The sequence below is a fragment of the Uranotaenia lowii genome, chromosome 2 (genome assembly GCF_029784155.1).
Source record: "Uranotaenia lowii strain MFRU-FL chromosome 2, ASM2978415v1, whole genome shotgun sequence".
NCBI classification, from domain to species: Eukaryota; Metazoa; Arthropoda; class Insecta; order Diptera; family Culicidae; genus Uranotaenia; species Uranotaenia lowii.
The window spans coordinates 82,403,366-82,418,813 of record NC_073692.1 but is presented as its reverse complement, the minus strand read 5'-3'; the positions used below and the strand labels follow the sequence as shown (position 1 = coordinate 82,418,813).

At 39.8% G+C, this 15,448-nt stretch overlaps 3 protein-coding genes across 5 annotated transcripts in view; all 3 read right to left on the bottom strand.

Annotated features, from left to right (window-relative positions):
* LOC129748020 (serine/threonine-protein kinase GL21140-like) overlaps window positions 1-15,448 on the bottom strand; it is a 75,086-nt gene that overhangs the window by 20,419 nt on the left and 39,219 nt on the right. The gene's annotated exons all lie outside the window — the stretch shown is intronic.
* Window positions 5,888-9,996, bottom strand: LOC129748017 (uncharacterized protein K02A2.6-like). Its single transcript, XM_055742465.1, has 2 exons — window positions 7,692-9,996; window positions 5,888-7,514 (listed from the first exon to the last, which is right to left on the bottom strand). Exons 1-2 carry the CDS (start codon window positions 9,970-9,972, stop codon window positions 6,085-6,087), a joined length of 3,711 nt encoding a protein of 1,236 aa, XP_055598440.1. The 5' UTR covers window positions 9,973-9,996; the 3' UTR covers window positions 5,888-6,084.
* Window positions 10,136-12,867, bottom strand: LOC129748021 (serine protease snake-like). The gene is made up of 4 exons (XM_055742472.1): window positions 12,053-12,867; window positions 11,964-11,984; window positions 11,381-11,902; window positions 10,136-11,316 (listed from the first exon to the last, which is right to left on the bottom strand). The coding sequence occupies exons 1-4, from the start codon at window positions 12,123-12,125 to the stop codon at window positions 10,997-10,999; spliced, it is 936 nt and encodes a 311-aa protein (XP_055598447.1). The 5' UTR covers window positions 12,126-12,867; the 3' UTR covers window positions 10,136-10,996.

Genomic DNA, 15,448 nt, shown 5'->3' with positions numbered 1-15,448 from the left:
GTATGAATTGCAATGCATTATGGGCTTATCAATAGTTCCTGGAAAAAAAAGCTTAGGAAATTTCACTAAAAAATTTATAGGTTAAATATAAGACCTGCAGAAATGTTCAGGGGGCAGTAGCGTTATGAGGAACGCATTTTCTTCACCCAAAGAAAAAGTTGCAGAGTTTCGGTGCTGATTGAAGCTATCTCTATACCAAAATTAGATAAAACGTGAATTGAACCAAAAATGGCATGATTGGCTGTGCCAGTGTTGGCATAAAGTCTAGAGCAGTTACAGTAAAAAAAAAATTATAAAGTGAATTGGAAAGTTGAAATAAAGGGTGATACGATCAAAATTTGGTCAAGGGAAAACGCCTGTAAATCGGTGAAATCGTTTATTTGAAAAATCAAATTAAATTTCTTCTTCAAGTTTAATTACAATAAAATTCAGGAAAAATATTCAGTTAGGCTTCCGCTTTTCCAAATCCGAATTGCCGGGCCTTACGCTTAACCCCTGCCATCAGATTTTGTACAGCCACCTTGTCCACCTTCTTCGCCGCAGAAAGCCAGTTTGCCTTGAACTGCTGCTCGTCCTTAGCAGTTTTTTTGGTCTTCTTAAGGTTCCGCTTGACAATAGCCCAGTATTTCTAAATTGGGCGAAGCTCTGGCGTGTTGGGAGGGTTCTTGTGCTTGGGAACCACCTGCACGTTGTTGGCGGCGTACCACACCATGGCCTTTTTACCGTAATGGCAAGATGCCAAACCCGGCCAAAACAGTACGGAACAACCGTGTTTCTTCAGGAAAGGCAGCAGACGTTTATTCAAACACTCTTTCACGTAAATTTCTTGGTTGACAGTCCCGGAAGCTATGAAAATGCTGCTTTTCAAGCCGCAGGTACAGATGGCTTGCCAAACTAGATATTTCTTCGCGAACTTTGAGAGTTTCATGTGCTTGAAAATATCTGCTGCCTTTCCTCTTCCTTTTGCCGTATAAAACTCCTGTCCTGGAAGCTGCTTGTAGTCGGCTTTGACGTAGGTTTCGTCGTCCATTACCACGCAGTCAAACTTCGTCAGCATCGTCGTTTACAACCTCCGGGATCGCGCTTTGGCCGTCGTATTTTGTTTATCATCGCGATTTGGAGTCACTACCTACTTGTAAGTCGATAGTCCGGCTCGTTTTTTGGTTCGATGCACGGTTGTAGACGACACCCAGCTTATTTGCGGCATCTCGGAGAGAGAGGTTAGGGTTTCGCTTGAAACTACCGGCAACTCTCTTTGTCGTCTCAGCGGCTTCCGGTTTTCGATTTCCCTCCGATCCAGACATCCTGGCTGTCGACAAACGTTCCTCAAACACTTTAATTACATTTGTAACGGTTGATTTGGCAACTTTTAGCAATTTTGCCAGCTTTGCGTGCGAGTAGCTCGGATTTTCGCGATGCGCGAGCTAAATTCTGGACGGCATTTTGACAACTGAAGAATGAATTCCAAAATCAAAATAGGAGCAACAATTGGTTTCGAATTTGATTATTATCCTTCATTTGATAGAGGATTTATATTATTATTCTTAAAAAATACTTAACTTTCAAAAATACAAAAGAAAAAATGTTACTCATTAAAAACATTTTTGAGGTTCCGGTATCGAAGATTCCAATTCTATTAACAATTTTGTAGGATACTGGGAATTTTTACTATACTTCGAAAAAAATATCTGATTTATTTTGTTGAAAGAAATCCAAAACATCGATTAACTCCCATATTTCACCAGACTGTGATAAATAAACTTAAAGGATGCCTCAGTTGTGTCAGAAATTTAAACTACTATCGGTTTTCGAAACCTTCGAAAAAGTTGTTAAAAAATTTAAAAATTAACCCTTGAATCTCAAAAACTAAACCTGACAGAAAAAGAAATCAAACTGCATATTTGAATATGTTGCCCTCGAATCAGCTCCTCAGTCAAAATCAGCTCTTAAACCTTCGGAAAATGTGCTGCCTTGTGCTATCGAAAAGAAAAAAAGTAAAAATAATCAATTTTATTGCAATACTTTGGTTTAAAAACTTCACTCAAAACAAAAATATGTAAATTCAAGCGAAGTACCATGCATTGAATCATTTTAAAATTTTATAGAATATATGTAGTGTCTTCTATCGACGTAAACACACCCTCATAAAAAGCTCTTAGAAATTCTGTACAGTGTTGCTAAAAATTCATATAACTATTTGGAGTAAATTTTCTCAGTAATTTTTGAAATTTTATTTCAATTTTCGTCACGGTTTTCGCAGTTTTCAAAGGAATCTCAACATTTTCAAGCTTGAAAAAGTGTAATTCAATCAAAATTTTCTGGATAAATGATGACCAGTAATCGAAAATTGTAAATTTTGAAAGCACAACTTGAAAAAAATGATCTGGACCCTCTCTCGAATTAAACAAAATGACTGAAAATTTATAATATTAGCTTCTTTTAGAATTTCCAAATTTGCAACAAAAATTTAACATTATTTGCTTGTTTTTATATGATTGTTTATTTTTCTTTAATGATTGTAATAATGTGCGGAGCTTGAACAAATTTTAAGAGACATTTTGGCAGTTTTAAACTCTGGATTCCGGTGAAATTTGTGAATTTTTTTATTCAATTTAGATAAGTGGTTTTCAAAGTGGTCCCTACCGCCCCCTTGGGGGCGTTGTGAGTTTCCAGGGGGCGGTGAGCTCAATTTTGAAATTTGGAGGGCGTTGGAAGGGCTTAAGGGGGCGGTGAGGTTTTAATTCATATTTTCACGAATCACGAAACAAAGTAGATTTTAAAAAGATTAAATTCCATGCAAAACAATTAAATTACGTTACAGAACTAAACATCAGATTCAAGACTAAATTAACAATATTTTCACAGAGCTCCATGCAAATTTTTGTTTCAGTATCTCAATTTTTTTTCGAAAAATGTATCTAAAAGATTTTTTTATATTGTCACAGATTTTGTATACCCTCTACATGTTGATGTGGTTTTTTAAGATTATTTTGGGTTATACTAAAAAAGATTAATTTTGGATGGCAAGGCTTGACAATTTTTCAAATGTATTTTCTTAAAAAAAAACTGATAAAAAAATAAAACCTTTGAAAAAATCTGTGTAAAAGGTGTGATCTGTGATTTAGTGATAGTTTTTTGGAAAGAAAAATTCAAAGAATATTTTTAGGCAAGAGAATTTTAACTTTAAGTTCTCAGCCAAAAGGATAAAAGTGAATCAAAGGAAATTTCGAGAAAACGCGCTTTTAAGTTTTTATGTCTGGTAATTTTTCATACATTTTTCGAAAAGTTGCATATTTCTTTCCGACGAAATAGTTTGTAAATAAAATTCTAAAACTCTGAAAAATCACGAAATATAGTTTAAAATATGAAGAATCGTTTTATAAAATAAAATTAAAATGGACCATTTTACACTTATAATACCCTACCTAGCCCTTTGGCCTTTTGAGGGCCTCATATAGATTTGACTGAGTTTTGTGTTAAGTCTTACAACAATATAAAGCCAAAAGCTAATGGTTTTTCAACGATCCAGATTATCATTATTTTAAGATTTTCTAAAAAATTTCCCAGGGGGGCGTTGAACTCGAAAATTTTGAAAAAGGGGGCGTTGAGTGAAAAAAGTTTGAAAACCACTGATTTAGATGGATAATTGAAGAGAAATCAAAGTAGTTTATTTCAAAACTTATGATATTCTTCTTACACATTTTTAACGGTAAATTCTGTCTTAATTGAAAATTATAATTATGAATTTGGAATTTTGGGTTGAATACAGGATCTTGGAACCAAAACTGAATTTCGGTTTTCTTCTGTTAATTTTCTCGGTTTTGGGTCTAAATTATCGTTTTTTTTTTCAGTTTGCCGGGTGCGTTTTTCAACTCCCGGTTTTCCTAGGTTTCCCGGTTCTGTGGCCACCCTCCCAGCAAATATTTGGGTTGTTATATTCTTACGCTATATCAAGTTGCATATACATAATAGAAAGATCGTATAAAAGTTGAAAAAAACAGCATTCACATACCAAAGTGGAGGCAATATACAAACATAAATTTCATTTCATTCTTAAGCAACGAAAATTATACCAATTGCGCGTTATCCGACACCTTATTCGTACCAATCAGAAAAATGTAAGAGAGCGCAAGATTTTACTCTCATAGCCTTCAAATCGTTGCCAGCAGCAATATTTTCCAGTTCTATAGTTGGTCAATATTACTCAACTCCCATATAGTTAATGGCCATCTGGATGCAGTACTGGATGACGAGAGAACATGATGGTGCTTTTCTATATCGAAGCCCTCGCGGGAGCAAAATAATTTCAAAATTTACAAACATGGCAGACTTTCTATCATATCCAATTTAAACTGACTTCAGAAGACATTTTATACGATCTTTCCACTATGTAATTGAAATTGCGAATTACAACACCATCGTAAACGACTTAAGTTATCATTTTTGATACAATTTCATGTTTGCTGGGCTGTATTTTGTACTTGTTTATTCTCGAAAACATTAATGATCATTAAAATTAAGCCAAAAACGTCGTATTTGACGAACTGGAAGCCATTCATTTTGGTCCAAAAAACCTTCTTTTGCGTGTGCCAGTACTTGTGAACTTTTCAAGACAAGTACCTAATAGTTTGTCTGATGGTAGTACAACATTAATCTAAAAAATATGTTATTTATGTGCCAAGGCATAATCACAACAACTAGTTAAAAAAGTGTATTCAAACTTATTGAACACGCTGTATATTCTGTTTTCCTTGCAAGCCTTAATTCCATCAAATTGCATTACCTTTTTCGAAGTCAAATTTACTTTTCTGTGTAGATTTTTTCCTAATTTTATTTTAGTTCAAGCCTCCAAATAATGCCCAAACGAAGGCTTTCCCTACTACTTCACTAGAGTTAAATGACCCTTGAGCTTTAAGTGATCTCAACACCAGCAATTGGACTTTGGTCTAGAAACATCCCGTTTCGCCAAATTAGTTTTGGTTAAACGTACCGGTAAATCATCCACCGCCAATTTGGAGGAACATAAGTCAATGACCATAGTTCCGAGAAAACGCTTCCACCTGGAACGAGCTGCTACTTGATGATATAAAACATGAAGTCAGGTGCTCTTATTGCATCTTAATAGCTACTGATCGGATCTCGGTTACGGATCAAGTTCAAGAGTAATTTGCAAAAAAAAAATCATTTCACTGACTTGCAGGGCTGATTTAGTCGCTCTCCCACACTAAAATGACAAACTGAACCATTTTCGAGGGATGACTATCATCAGACTCTTTAGGGAAACGAATGCAATCAAGGGAAAAGCTTTTAATAGAAACACCGGTAACTAACATTGAAAGCCCACGTGTGGGTTGTCATTCCAGAAAAAGAAAAACCTGTCAAACGTGGTTTTGTTGACCCACCCGGCAAGGTACCCAGCAAGTAGCAACTCGATGGCAACAACCCCTAAAGAGGATTCGGCTCTATTTTATAGCAGCTTGCTGGTTTGTTTGTATACATATTCGTACCTCTGAGTGGGTGGGTGCTTTGGCCCAGATTTTTTTTTATTTTGTTCCTTTTGCGAGGACATGCAAAACGGTTATTTTTCATCCCACTCTCCGGCTCCTCCGCCGCGGCTGGACGCCAAAACCTTTTGCAGAGTTAACAGGTCTTTGAACTGAGTCTGGTAACCCACAGTCAGCGCCTGTTTGTTGGCATTTTGCAAGTATGCCGGTGTTATGTTCTCGATCCATAACCGGATCTGGTTTTACCTTTGCTTCCGAAACGCTCCGCTTCGAAGTATGACGCCGGGTTTGGACATTATTTTCGGAACGATTAACGAGTTTCATGTCTAAAAGGTCTATTATGACCGGGAGGGAATTTCGGAAACTCACGAATGAAGTCGGTATTTCTAACTTATCGAGAACTTATAATTCGCACGTGTTTTCTGTTCCGTAACTATTATCGTAGTGACAATCAAGTATAATGGAGGGAAAGCTAGAGCCCCAAAGTCGTCAATGTGTAGTGTATACATCAGGTGGTGTGAATGTTGTATTTTGTATGTGTGGATATATGACAGCTCTTCCCCCCTTAGATATTGTGTACCTACAGGTTAAGCCTTTGGAGTTGTTGACCAATCCGAGTGGATCTCCTGAGTAATGGTTGGTCGATAGCAGGGGAGTCCATAGTGACTGCATTGGACGGCTCCTGAATATCACCCGAAGCGGTAGTCGAAAGGTTTTCCGTCGATAACTCAACCCTTGACTCTTCTACGGCGTCATTTCTTTCCGAAGCTGTTTTTGTAGGAATCGGATCGAAATGCTCCGGAAACTCTTGAGATGTTTGAGCCGGCTTTCCTAAGTTTGCTCCAACTTCTCGCAGTTGGTCAATATGTCGTTTCCAGGTTCTGTTGTCGTCCAGTTGTACGTTGTAATGAAGTTTGCCCAGTTTTTCAATAACGTGACCGTACTTCCATTTGGTTCGATCCAAATAGTCACGAGCAGCAACTCTCGCCCCTTCAGGAATTGATCGTATCTTGATTTCTGGATCGTTGGTTTTTGCCTTAGGATCAGGTATCATCAAATCTAACCTTGAACGTATTTGACGATTGAAGACCATCATGGACGGCGATTTTCCTGTTGCAGGGTGTATGGTTTTCCTGTAGCTCAGCAGAATTTGACAAAGTTCCGTGTGCATTCTAGATTTGTCGCAATTTAGCGCTTTCATTTTCCCTTTCAGGGTTTGAATGAAGCGTTCAGCCTGGCCATTTGTCGCTGGATGGTACGGGGCTCCCATCTTATGAAAGATACCGTTAAGTTTCAGAAAACTCTGAAAATCGGCTGACTTAAATTGTACTCCGTGATCACTGACTAGTACCGACGGTATTCCAAAAGTCGCAAAAAACTCTCTACAGGCGTGAATGGTTGTATTTGTTGTTATGTCACGCAATATTTTGACCTCAGGCCATTTTGTAAACGCGTCCACGAACACTATAAAGTAACTGCCAAGGAAAGGCCCTGCAAAGTCGACGTGTACCCTTTCAAACGGTTGATTAGGTTGCTCCCAACAATGCAACGGCGCTTTAACGGGATCGGGGCGAGTAAGTTGACACGATGCACAATTTCGTACCATGTCTTCGATGTCCTTATCAATGCGCTCCCACCAGACGTATCCCCTCGCGAGCGTCTTCAATCGAGTACTCCCAAAATGTGTTGAATGTAGTTCCGAGAGAACCTGTTCTCTCAAACTAGACGGTATGTATACACGAATTCCTCGCATAATGCATCCTTGCTGTAGGTTGAATTCTTCTTGGGAAATCCCGAACCTGTCTTTAGCTTCTACTATTTTACCGTTCTTCAATCCTTGTATAAGCACTTTGACGGAACCATCTTTTGCAGTCGCTTTACAAAGATCGTCAACCGTTAGCGGAAGTGTTTCGATTATGTCCACTTCCACCAGATCTACCTCCTCGACGACGTTATCTGGAGCCTTTGTACTGACAGGCAATCTTGAAAAAGCGTCAGCATTGCAGTGATCTTTAGTTGGACGAAATTTTATAGAGTAATTAAAAGATTGCAAGAAGGTAGCGTAATGTTGCATCCTCAAAGCAGACATAGTAGGCAACCCTTTGGTTTCCGAAAAAATCTGCTTCAACGGCTGGTTGTCGGTAATCAGTACAAATTTGCTCCCGTAGAGATATTGGTAGAACTTACGTATTCCAAAAACGATAGCATATGCTTCGCGGTCAACCTGCTTGTACCTCCTCTGCGTTTCGTTTAAAGTCTGTGATGCGTATTGAATCGGCCGCTCTGTACCATCGGGAAAGATATGGCTTAAAACGGCACCGACTCCGTAGGGTGATGCATCCGTAGCAAGTACCAACGGCAATCCAGGATTATAATGTACCAAAAACCGATCTGACTGCATCTCTTCTTTCACTTTTCGAAACGCTTCTTCACACTTTTTGGTCCATTGAAAATGTACATCGTTGCGCAATAGACAGTTCAGCGGATAGATCGTGGTGCTCAGATGTGGGAAAAATCGTCCATAGTAATTTACTAGTCCCACAAATGAGCGCACTTGGTCTTTATTCTGTGGCACAGGCATGTTCTGGACAGCGTCTATTTTCTTCTGCACTTTATGTATACCATCACGATCTATCATGTAGCCGCAGTATTCTATGCGGTTTGCAAAAAACTGGCACTTTTCAAGGTTCACTCGCATATTGTATTCACTTAATCGTCTAAACACTTCTTCCAGACGTCGCAGATGCATTTCATCATTTGGCCCCGTAACACGAATGTCATCGATGAACACAGTGACTCCTTCAATCCCATTCAGCACTTCTTCAATCAGCCGCTGCCAAATTGCTGGTGCCGAACTGATACCATACATCATTCTTGTCGGTTGGTACAACCCCAAATGCGTGCTTAAAGTAAGGATCTCCTGGTCCTTCGGCTCTACTTCAAGCTGCAAATATGCTTGGGAAAGATCTATTTTAGAGAACTTATCTCCCCCAGCAACATTTGCGAACAACTCTTCGACAGTAGGCAAGGGATGGTCATCCACCAGGATGCTTGGGTTTACCGACAGCTTGTAATCCCCACACAATCTCACTTTGTTGTTCAACTTTTTCACTGGGACCACTGGTGTGGCCCACTCACTATGATTTACTTTAATCAGAACGCCCGCTTCCACTAATTTTTTTATTTTCTCTTCAACTGCACTTTTTATGGAAAATGGTATTGGTCGGGCTTTTATGTACACCGGTTGCGTATTTGGTTTCAACTTCAATTTCGCCAAAAGGCCCGTAATTTTGCCCATTGACTTCTCGAAAATATTTGCATACCGTGTTATCAACACTTTTACAGCATCTGTTGCATTTTTGGATGTGTGTCCCGTCTCCGAAATTGCACCCACACAATCGTAGAACTTTTCTAGCTTTAGTTTCAACACTTTCATCCAGCTGCGGCCCAACAGCGGATGTTTTCGATTCTTCGCAATGTACAACAGCAAATCGTGTTTTTTATTCTCGTATTCTACGCGAACGGCACTCATACCACACAGTTCGATCGCATTTCCACTGTAGCTCACTAGCTCGAGATCGGGTTGCTGCAAACGCATTGTGGGAAACAGCTGTTGTTGATCGTGAACACTAATGATGCTCACCGGAGAGCCGCTGTCAATTTCGAATTCCGTTTTTACTCCTTCAATTGACAGATGTAGCCAGAATTTGCCGACTTTACACCGGAAATCGGCAGCACTGTAAACCCCACATATTTCTTCTGCTTGTACATCTTCTCTCGCGTTCTCTCTTCTGCTCTCCTCCAATTGGTTGGTGTCACTTTTGTTCGCGTTTTTTTGTAAGCACACTTTCTGCAAATGGCCGCGACGACCACAATGCCGACAGAAGCTATTCAAGTAAGGGCATTTATCAGCATAATGCTGCGCATTTCCGCAGCGGTAACAGCCATTTCTCTTCATGTCCGACGTACTTGTTCCAGGTTTGGCGATTCTTGATCTAGCACTGGCACTTTTCGCATATTGATGCTCTACCAAGCTCACTTCCGATTTGCACTGGAGTGATCGGATTTCGTAACCCCCTTTTACCGACAATTCCATCGACACAGCAATATCTCGAGCCTTTTCTAGCGTTAGGCCTCGAACTTCTAGGAGACGCGCACGTATAGCATCACTTTTTAATCCGATTACTAGCTGGTTTCGGAGTGCGTTATTCAAATAATCACCAAAATTACACGTCATGGCTAATTTTCGGAGGGCTACTAGAAACTCATTTATTGTTTCGTCTTCTCTTTCAGCACATTGCCTCCGAAACAAGAATTTTACACATTCCACTATTTCCAGCGGCTCGGGGTTAAAGTGTTCTTCAAGTATTTTAACAATGGCGGCGTATGCCTGGTCCTTAGGCTTAGCAGGTGCCAACTTATCGGAAACTACGTCGTACGTTTCCGCGCCCATGTAGTGTAGCAACATGGGGAGTTTCGTCTGCTCCCGGACACCAAAAAGCTGCAAAGCACCTTCGAATCTTTCTACCCAGCGTGACCATTTCATTTTATGGCGGTCAAAAGGTTCGATTGTAAACGTGGAATGTACTGCGATCGAAACTCCGTCGTCTTCGGTATTGCCCGCGATTTCACTTTTAGGGTTTCGCGAACTTTTACCGCTCGAACTACCGGAACTCGTAGACTTTTCAGTCATCCTCGTCGCCAGAAACTATTATGACCGGGAGGGAATTTCGGAAACTCACGAATGAAGTCGGTATTTCTAACTTATCGAGAACTTATAATTCGCACGTGTTTTCTGTTCCGTAACTATTATCGTAGTGACAATCAAGTATAATGGAGGGAAAGCTAGAGCCCCAAAGTCGTCAATGTGTAGTGTATACATCAGGTGGTGTGAATGTTGTATTTTGTATGTGTGGATATATGACAGTACGACTTACAATTTAGGTCAAATTAAAATAGCTCCTAATGTGAGTGATGATGACGGAGCTGACGGACCCATTGACGTTTGTTATGTAAAAAAAAGATTTTCACTTAGAGAGCTGTGTATGGATTCGTTTTGAATATGAAAAGAACCTTTATTCCCACTTACGGGGTTAGTTATATAGTATGGACCAAAAACACCTGGGCGGCCCATAAATTTGTTATGACTTGACAGCTTACGATCGTTAAATATCAAATTAAGTATGGATGGTTGCTTTTGAAATTTACAAATTCATAGGATGGTACGGAATATTATGGAATGGGACAGGTGTTTAACTCTAGTGATCAAATACAAATCTTATATTTGTCAAATACAAACCATTTTCGACATCCAAAACAATTTAAACAATAGAAAAAGAAATCTTACAATTTTAAAGCGAAATATGTACACATCATATTGTTCACAATGTTATTTAATTATTTATTTATTTGAATTTCTGTTACAAACTTTCGTTGAACGAAACGCCTACATTTTTAAAGTAAGTCTTACTTATATGAGACTAATTTCTACATCAGTTCCAAACCTTACTTTCTATCCAATCGATGAAGCTCGAAACACGAGTATATATACCTGGTGCTTTTCCGCATGAGGAACCGGTTGATGTAACTCCTACGATATGGTACAGACAACCTTTGGGATCCGTTACAACCTGTACCGGGCCTCCGGAATCTCCAACGCATGTATCTTTATTTCCTTCATGGCTACCGATGCAAATTTGGCTGTCCACTATACCTTTCCTAAATGTTCTTTGACTTCCGTACTGAGCCTCGCACTTCTCCGTTTCCAATAGGTCAAGCCCAACTTTGTGCAATACATCATTTCGGTTTCCACCTACGATCATCAATAGTTTAAGATCATTGAGTGTAATTCCACGATCAAGAAAATCATAACTCACTATCATCATCTAATCCAAAACCAGTTGCTACTACCTTTGTGAAGTTGAATGTTGTTCCCGTCCAAAGACAAGCCGGCCTGATATGATTGGAGAAATTCACCTTGTTTTCTAGTTTAATCAGAGCAATATCGTAGTAAACTCGGCCAAAGACATAATTAGGATGCAAAACGAATTCGGAAATTTCGAAATCTGCATAATATGTATCTTTATCTAACAGATTGTGTTCCCCTAATCGTACTATTTCAGGATAAGTTTTTTTGAAACAGTGGGCAGCCGTTAGTACAAACCATTCGCTTATCAATGATCCACCACAGTGAAATTCATACTCGTTCGTATTATCTTTCCGGGGCCATCCCAGGATAGCGTGGTGTGGAAACTCACGGCGGCCTGCAGCTTCTCCTCCGACTATTAATTCAACGGTTTTCGAACAACTGTAACTTAGATGCTTTATAATCGTGGGGTTTGCAGACAACGTAATTGTCGATTGTTTGTTTAAAGTTTTTGCTCGATATTCTTCACATTCTGAAAATTCAAACCATAATTGGCGTAGGCACCAAAGAAAGGCTCAAAATAATATACTCACTTGTTTCTGAAATGCGTTCACCTGCAACAAAATTAAAAACAAAATTTACAAGCGAAAATCTGCTGAAAACAGCTAGTATTGTGTATTACCTTGAACTTGGGCACAATATTTTACAAACAGTGCTAGCAGTAGAAAACCGAAGCGAATGTTCGGTGAGTTCATTTCGATTGCTGGCGAGCTTGTGCCTTGGAAGAAGATCCGCACGCGAATGCGGTGATACAAAGAATCAGAATGGAATGAATTCAGCGTATTGGTTTCTGTTTGATAAGCTAAGCTGAAGATCACAGTGGAGGTCACGCGTAAGCTATCTCCAAAAATGTCGGAAACCCTCTTGGAAAACCCCAGCAAAATATGTTCTCACATGATTAGCATACGTTAGAAAAGGGAAAAACTCTCGGTTGGTGCGCAATCTCAGACCAATAATGGAGCATCTCAGTTGCACTTGTTCGAAAACCGTAAAATTGATAGTTTGTTAAGTCTAATAAAACTCGGCACCATGCTGTTCTAGGATGGCCTCGGGAAGATGATCCGGATAATTATATGAGTTTCTTCGGGTTGGAACATTATTGATAAACAAATGGCTGTTCACAGTTTCGGTCATAGTGATTCCGAAAATGTTCGATTAGGGGAATAAGCTTGCAGATTATGATAAATTACATGAGCATTTCTATCTAGTCAATATACTGATGGGCAGAGGGAAAATTTGGACTTAAAATCATGGAAACTTTCTCAGGAGTTCAAATTTGCCATCAGATTTGGCTGGAGATATCTTGGTGATGTGTTATTTGTCCTTTATTTGCTTTACGAAAATCACTAAAGCAAAAAAAAATATCAGGAAATCTGTTTTTGGGAAACATTCTAATGTGGTGTGAAAGTTTCATGAAGTTTGACGAAGTGTTATAGTTGAAAATGACCCCTCTTTCATAAAAACTGCTTTGATCAACTTATTTTTTGAAAAGCTAAATTTTTATACAAACATGAAGCATACACCAGTCGATCGATCCAAAATTTTGAGCGTTGGAGAATTCATTCTTCATTCTTCAAATCGATCAACATTCAAGAGAAAAAAATCAATTATTTTATGTTGAAATGAGTGATTCAGCAAAGGTTTCAGTGGCGGAATATAGTTATCTTTGTATAGTTTTGTCTGTGAGGGCATTACAGTACAACTATATTAATTAGCGATAGCTAATTCCACCTACCGGGAAAGTACTCATTTCTCAACTTTAGTACTTTTACTCAGAAATTTTGGCAGCACTGTTGTGTAACCACGAACCTAGCATGAGTTGTTTGGCTTTACAGTGTGATGATGTAAACATTTGTACCCGGTTTAGCATCATCACATGTCATCAGCAATCATCATTGCTATTGTTCTTAATAGCGAATTGAATATGAAAACAAACAAACCAAAACAATGTGCTGTATCTGTTCTCCTCGAGGAATAGCACATGTGTTCTGCTGAAGCTTCCGGAACTTATCCAAAACCGTAAATATTAACACCTCCTCTCAATTCGTCAATTGGGAATGCTGAACAGCTTCGCATGCCTCGCTCTCGGTTGCATCTTCGTGAACGAATCAGCTGGCTGATCCTTCGTCGGTATGTGCGTCGTAAAGAAAGCGGACCACTTTTCACGATCTCCCTGATGAACGCATACTTCACTGTACTGGTGTAGGGGATGTTGTCCTCCATAAACGTGATAAGAGTGCTAACCGACTTTCGTGATCGACTTTTGATCACACATTCCTAAACACAGCAGGCTGTTGGATTGTGTACTGTGAATACACAATCGGACAGCTCGATCATGCTTCCTATACAGAGTAGTCTGTTGTGCGACAAAGGCGTACCACCAAACTTTCATGCTTCCCAATACAAAAATGCCCAAGACTTACAGTTTTCAACACTTTTCAAAAAACTTTATCCTACGAAGCTCATCTGATGCTTGCCTATCCGCCTGTTCTTCATTCCTTTACAAATTCTTCTACCAAGCATTTCATCTCGCCGCACGTGTCAATGAACATATTAAATCAATATATTTATCAGCGATTAATTGGGCTTGTGATATAGCTCAGTTGGCAAGTCTGTTGTCTCCTGAGCCGATGTCCGCGAGTTCGAGCCCAAGAGTAAACATCGAACGCAGTTGTACCGGATAAGTTTTTCAATAACGATCCGCCAACTGCAACGTTGATAAAGTCGCGAATGCCATAATGATGGTAAAACGACTATAATCGAAACAAAAAAAAAAAAATATCAGCGATTAAAACTTATCATCAAAGATCATGTAAGCGTAGCCTAATATAGATCTTCGATTATCGGAGCCAATGACAAAATCTGCATCAGCAAATCTGATCAGTGGTTCCGATTTTGCGTTTCTGCGAAATACCAACGCCGTATCGGTCGTACCTCGAAGGTATCGCAGAATACGCTTCAGGCCTTGCCAATGCCTATCAGCTAGACTGGCCTGGTATTTACTCAGTGCGCCAAACGATGATGTCGCCAGATACTGCAACAACCGATAATCTCTTTGAACGGCTGTTCGGTGATAACCTCACCATCGTTCAGCTTCGTCCAGCGAACGTTCGTGTCAAGCGGTGTGCCTACTGGTTTACAAAGGGTCATACCAAATCGCTGCCAACCTTCTCGACGTATCCTGATTGCAAAATCTCGTTGAATGTCTTTGGATGTCTCGCTTGATGGTCGCTAAGAAAGATTTGACTTCCTGCAGATACTTCATTTGAAATAGACTTCCAAGTTCGGTCTTGATCCAGTAGTCTCTGCAACGTGCTGTACAGCTATTAGGATATCACCCACGTACAGGATGAGAGTGAGTCTTCGTTTATTTTTTTTTTGTTTACAATATGGAAATTTGACTTCAAACCAAAACAGCCGGGTGTTTGCTGCCGTGAGTGGGTTCGTCCAACTAAAAATACTTTGGGCTTCGTATGCCAGATGTGCTAGAAGTTTCGACAGTGTTGCGCTCGCAAGGAGACGGCTCTTGCTTGGACCATGGCAGTTCGGCATAATCCAGGCTTATGGATCGATGACTTTCGATACATTTTCACAACAGTATTGGACATGCGCACCAAAAATTAAGCGATTGTCGACCATTACTCCAGGTATTTCAGCTGCTGTTCCGAAGATGTCGTGTGTCCTCCAACAGTAATCTCCATGTGCGGCACAACTCTTTTGTTGGTCACGAGCAGAACTTCGGTTTCATGGTTAGCTATCTGAAGCTTAGCTCCCTTTATCCAGATGCCAACCCTTTTTACGGTAACCTTTACAAGGTCTTCTACCTCCTCGATTGTTTCGCCGGTGATCATGAGCACGATATCGTCAGCAAATCCGACTAGCTGCACGCCACCTCATTATACATGGCATTCCAAAGCACAGGTCCGAGTATGGAACCCTGTGAAATACCCGCTGTTAGGGCAGTAGATCCTAACCCAGTTTCGGTATCGTACGTCAGGACTCGAGGACTCGGCGTCGT

What these genes read in the sequence shown, in the direction of transcription:
- LOC129748021 (XM_055742472.1), bottom strand. Translation starts at nt 12,125, where the DNA reads ATGAACTCACCGAACATTCGCTTCGGTTTTCTACTGCTAGCACTGTTT. An exon ending in TGAACGCATTTCAGAAACAA is followed by an intron (nt 11,903 to 11,963) that starts GTGAGTATATTA and finishes TTGAATTTTCAG; the next exon opens with AATGTGAAGAATATCGAGCA. An exon ending in TTTTGGATTAGATGATGATA is followed by an intron (nt 11,317 to 11,380) that starts GTGAGTTATGAT and finishes TGATGATCGTAG; the next exon opens with GTGGAAACCGAAATGATGTA.
- LOC129748017 (XM_055742465.1), bottom strand. Translation starts at nt 9,972, where the DNA reads ATGTTGCTACACTACATGGGCGCGGAAACGTACGACGTAGTTTCCGAT. An exon ending in TGCTATCGTTTTTGGAATAC is followed by an intron (nt 7,515 to 7,691) that starts GTAAGTTCTACC and finishes GTCCAACTAAAG; the next exon opens with ATCACTGCAATGCTGACGCT.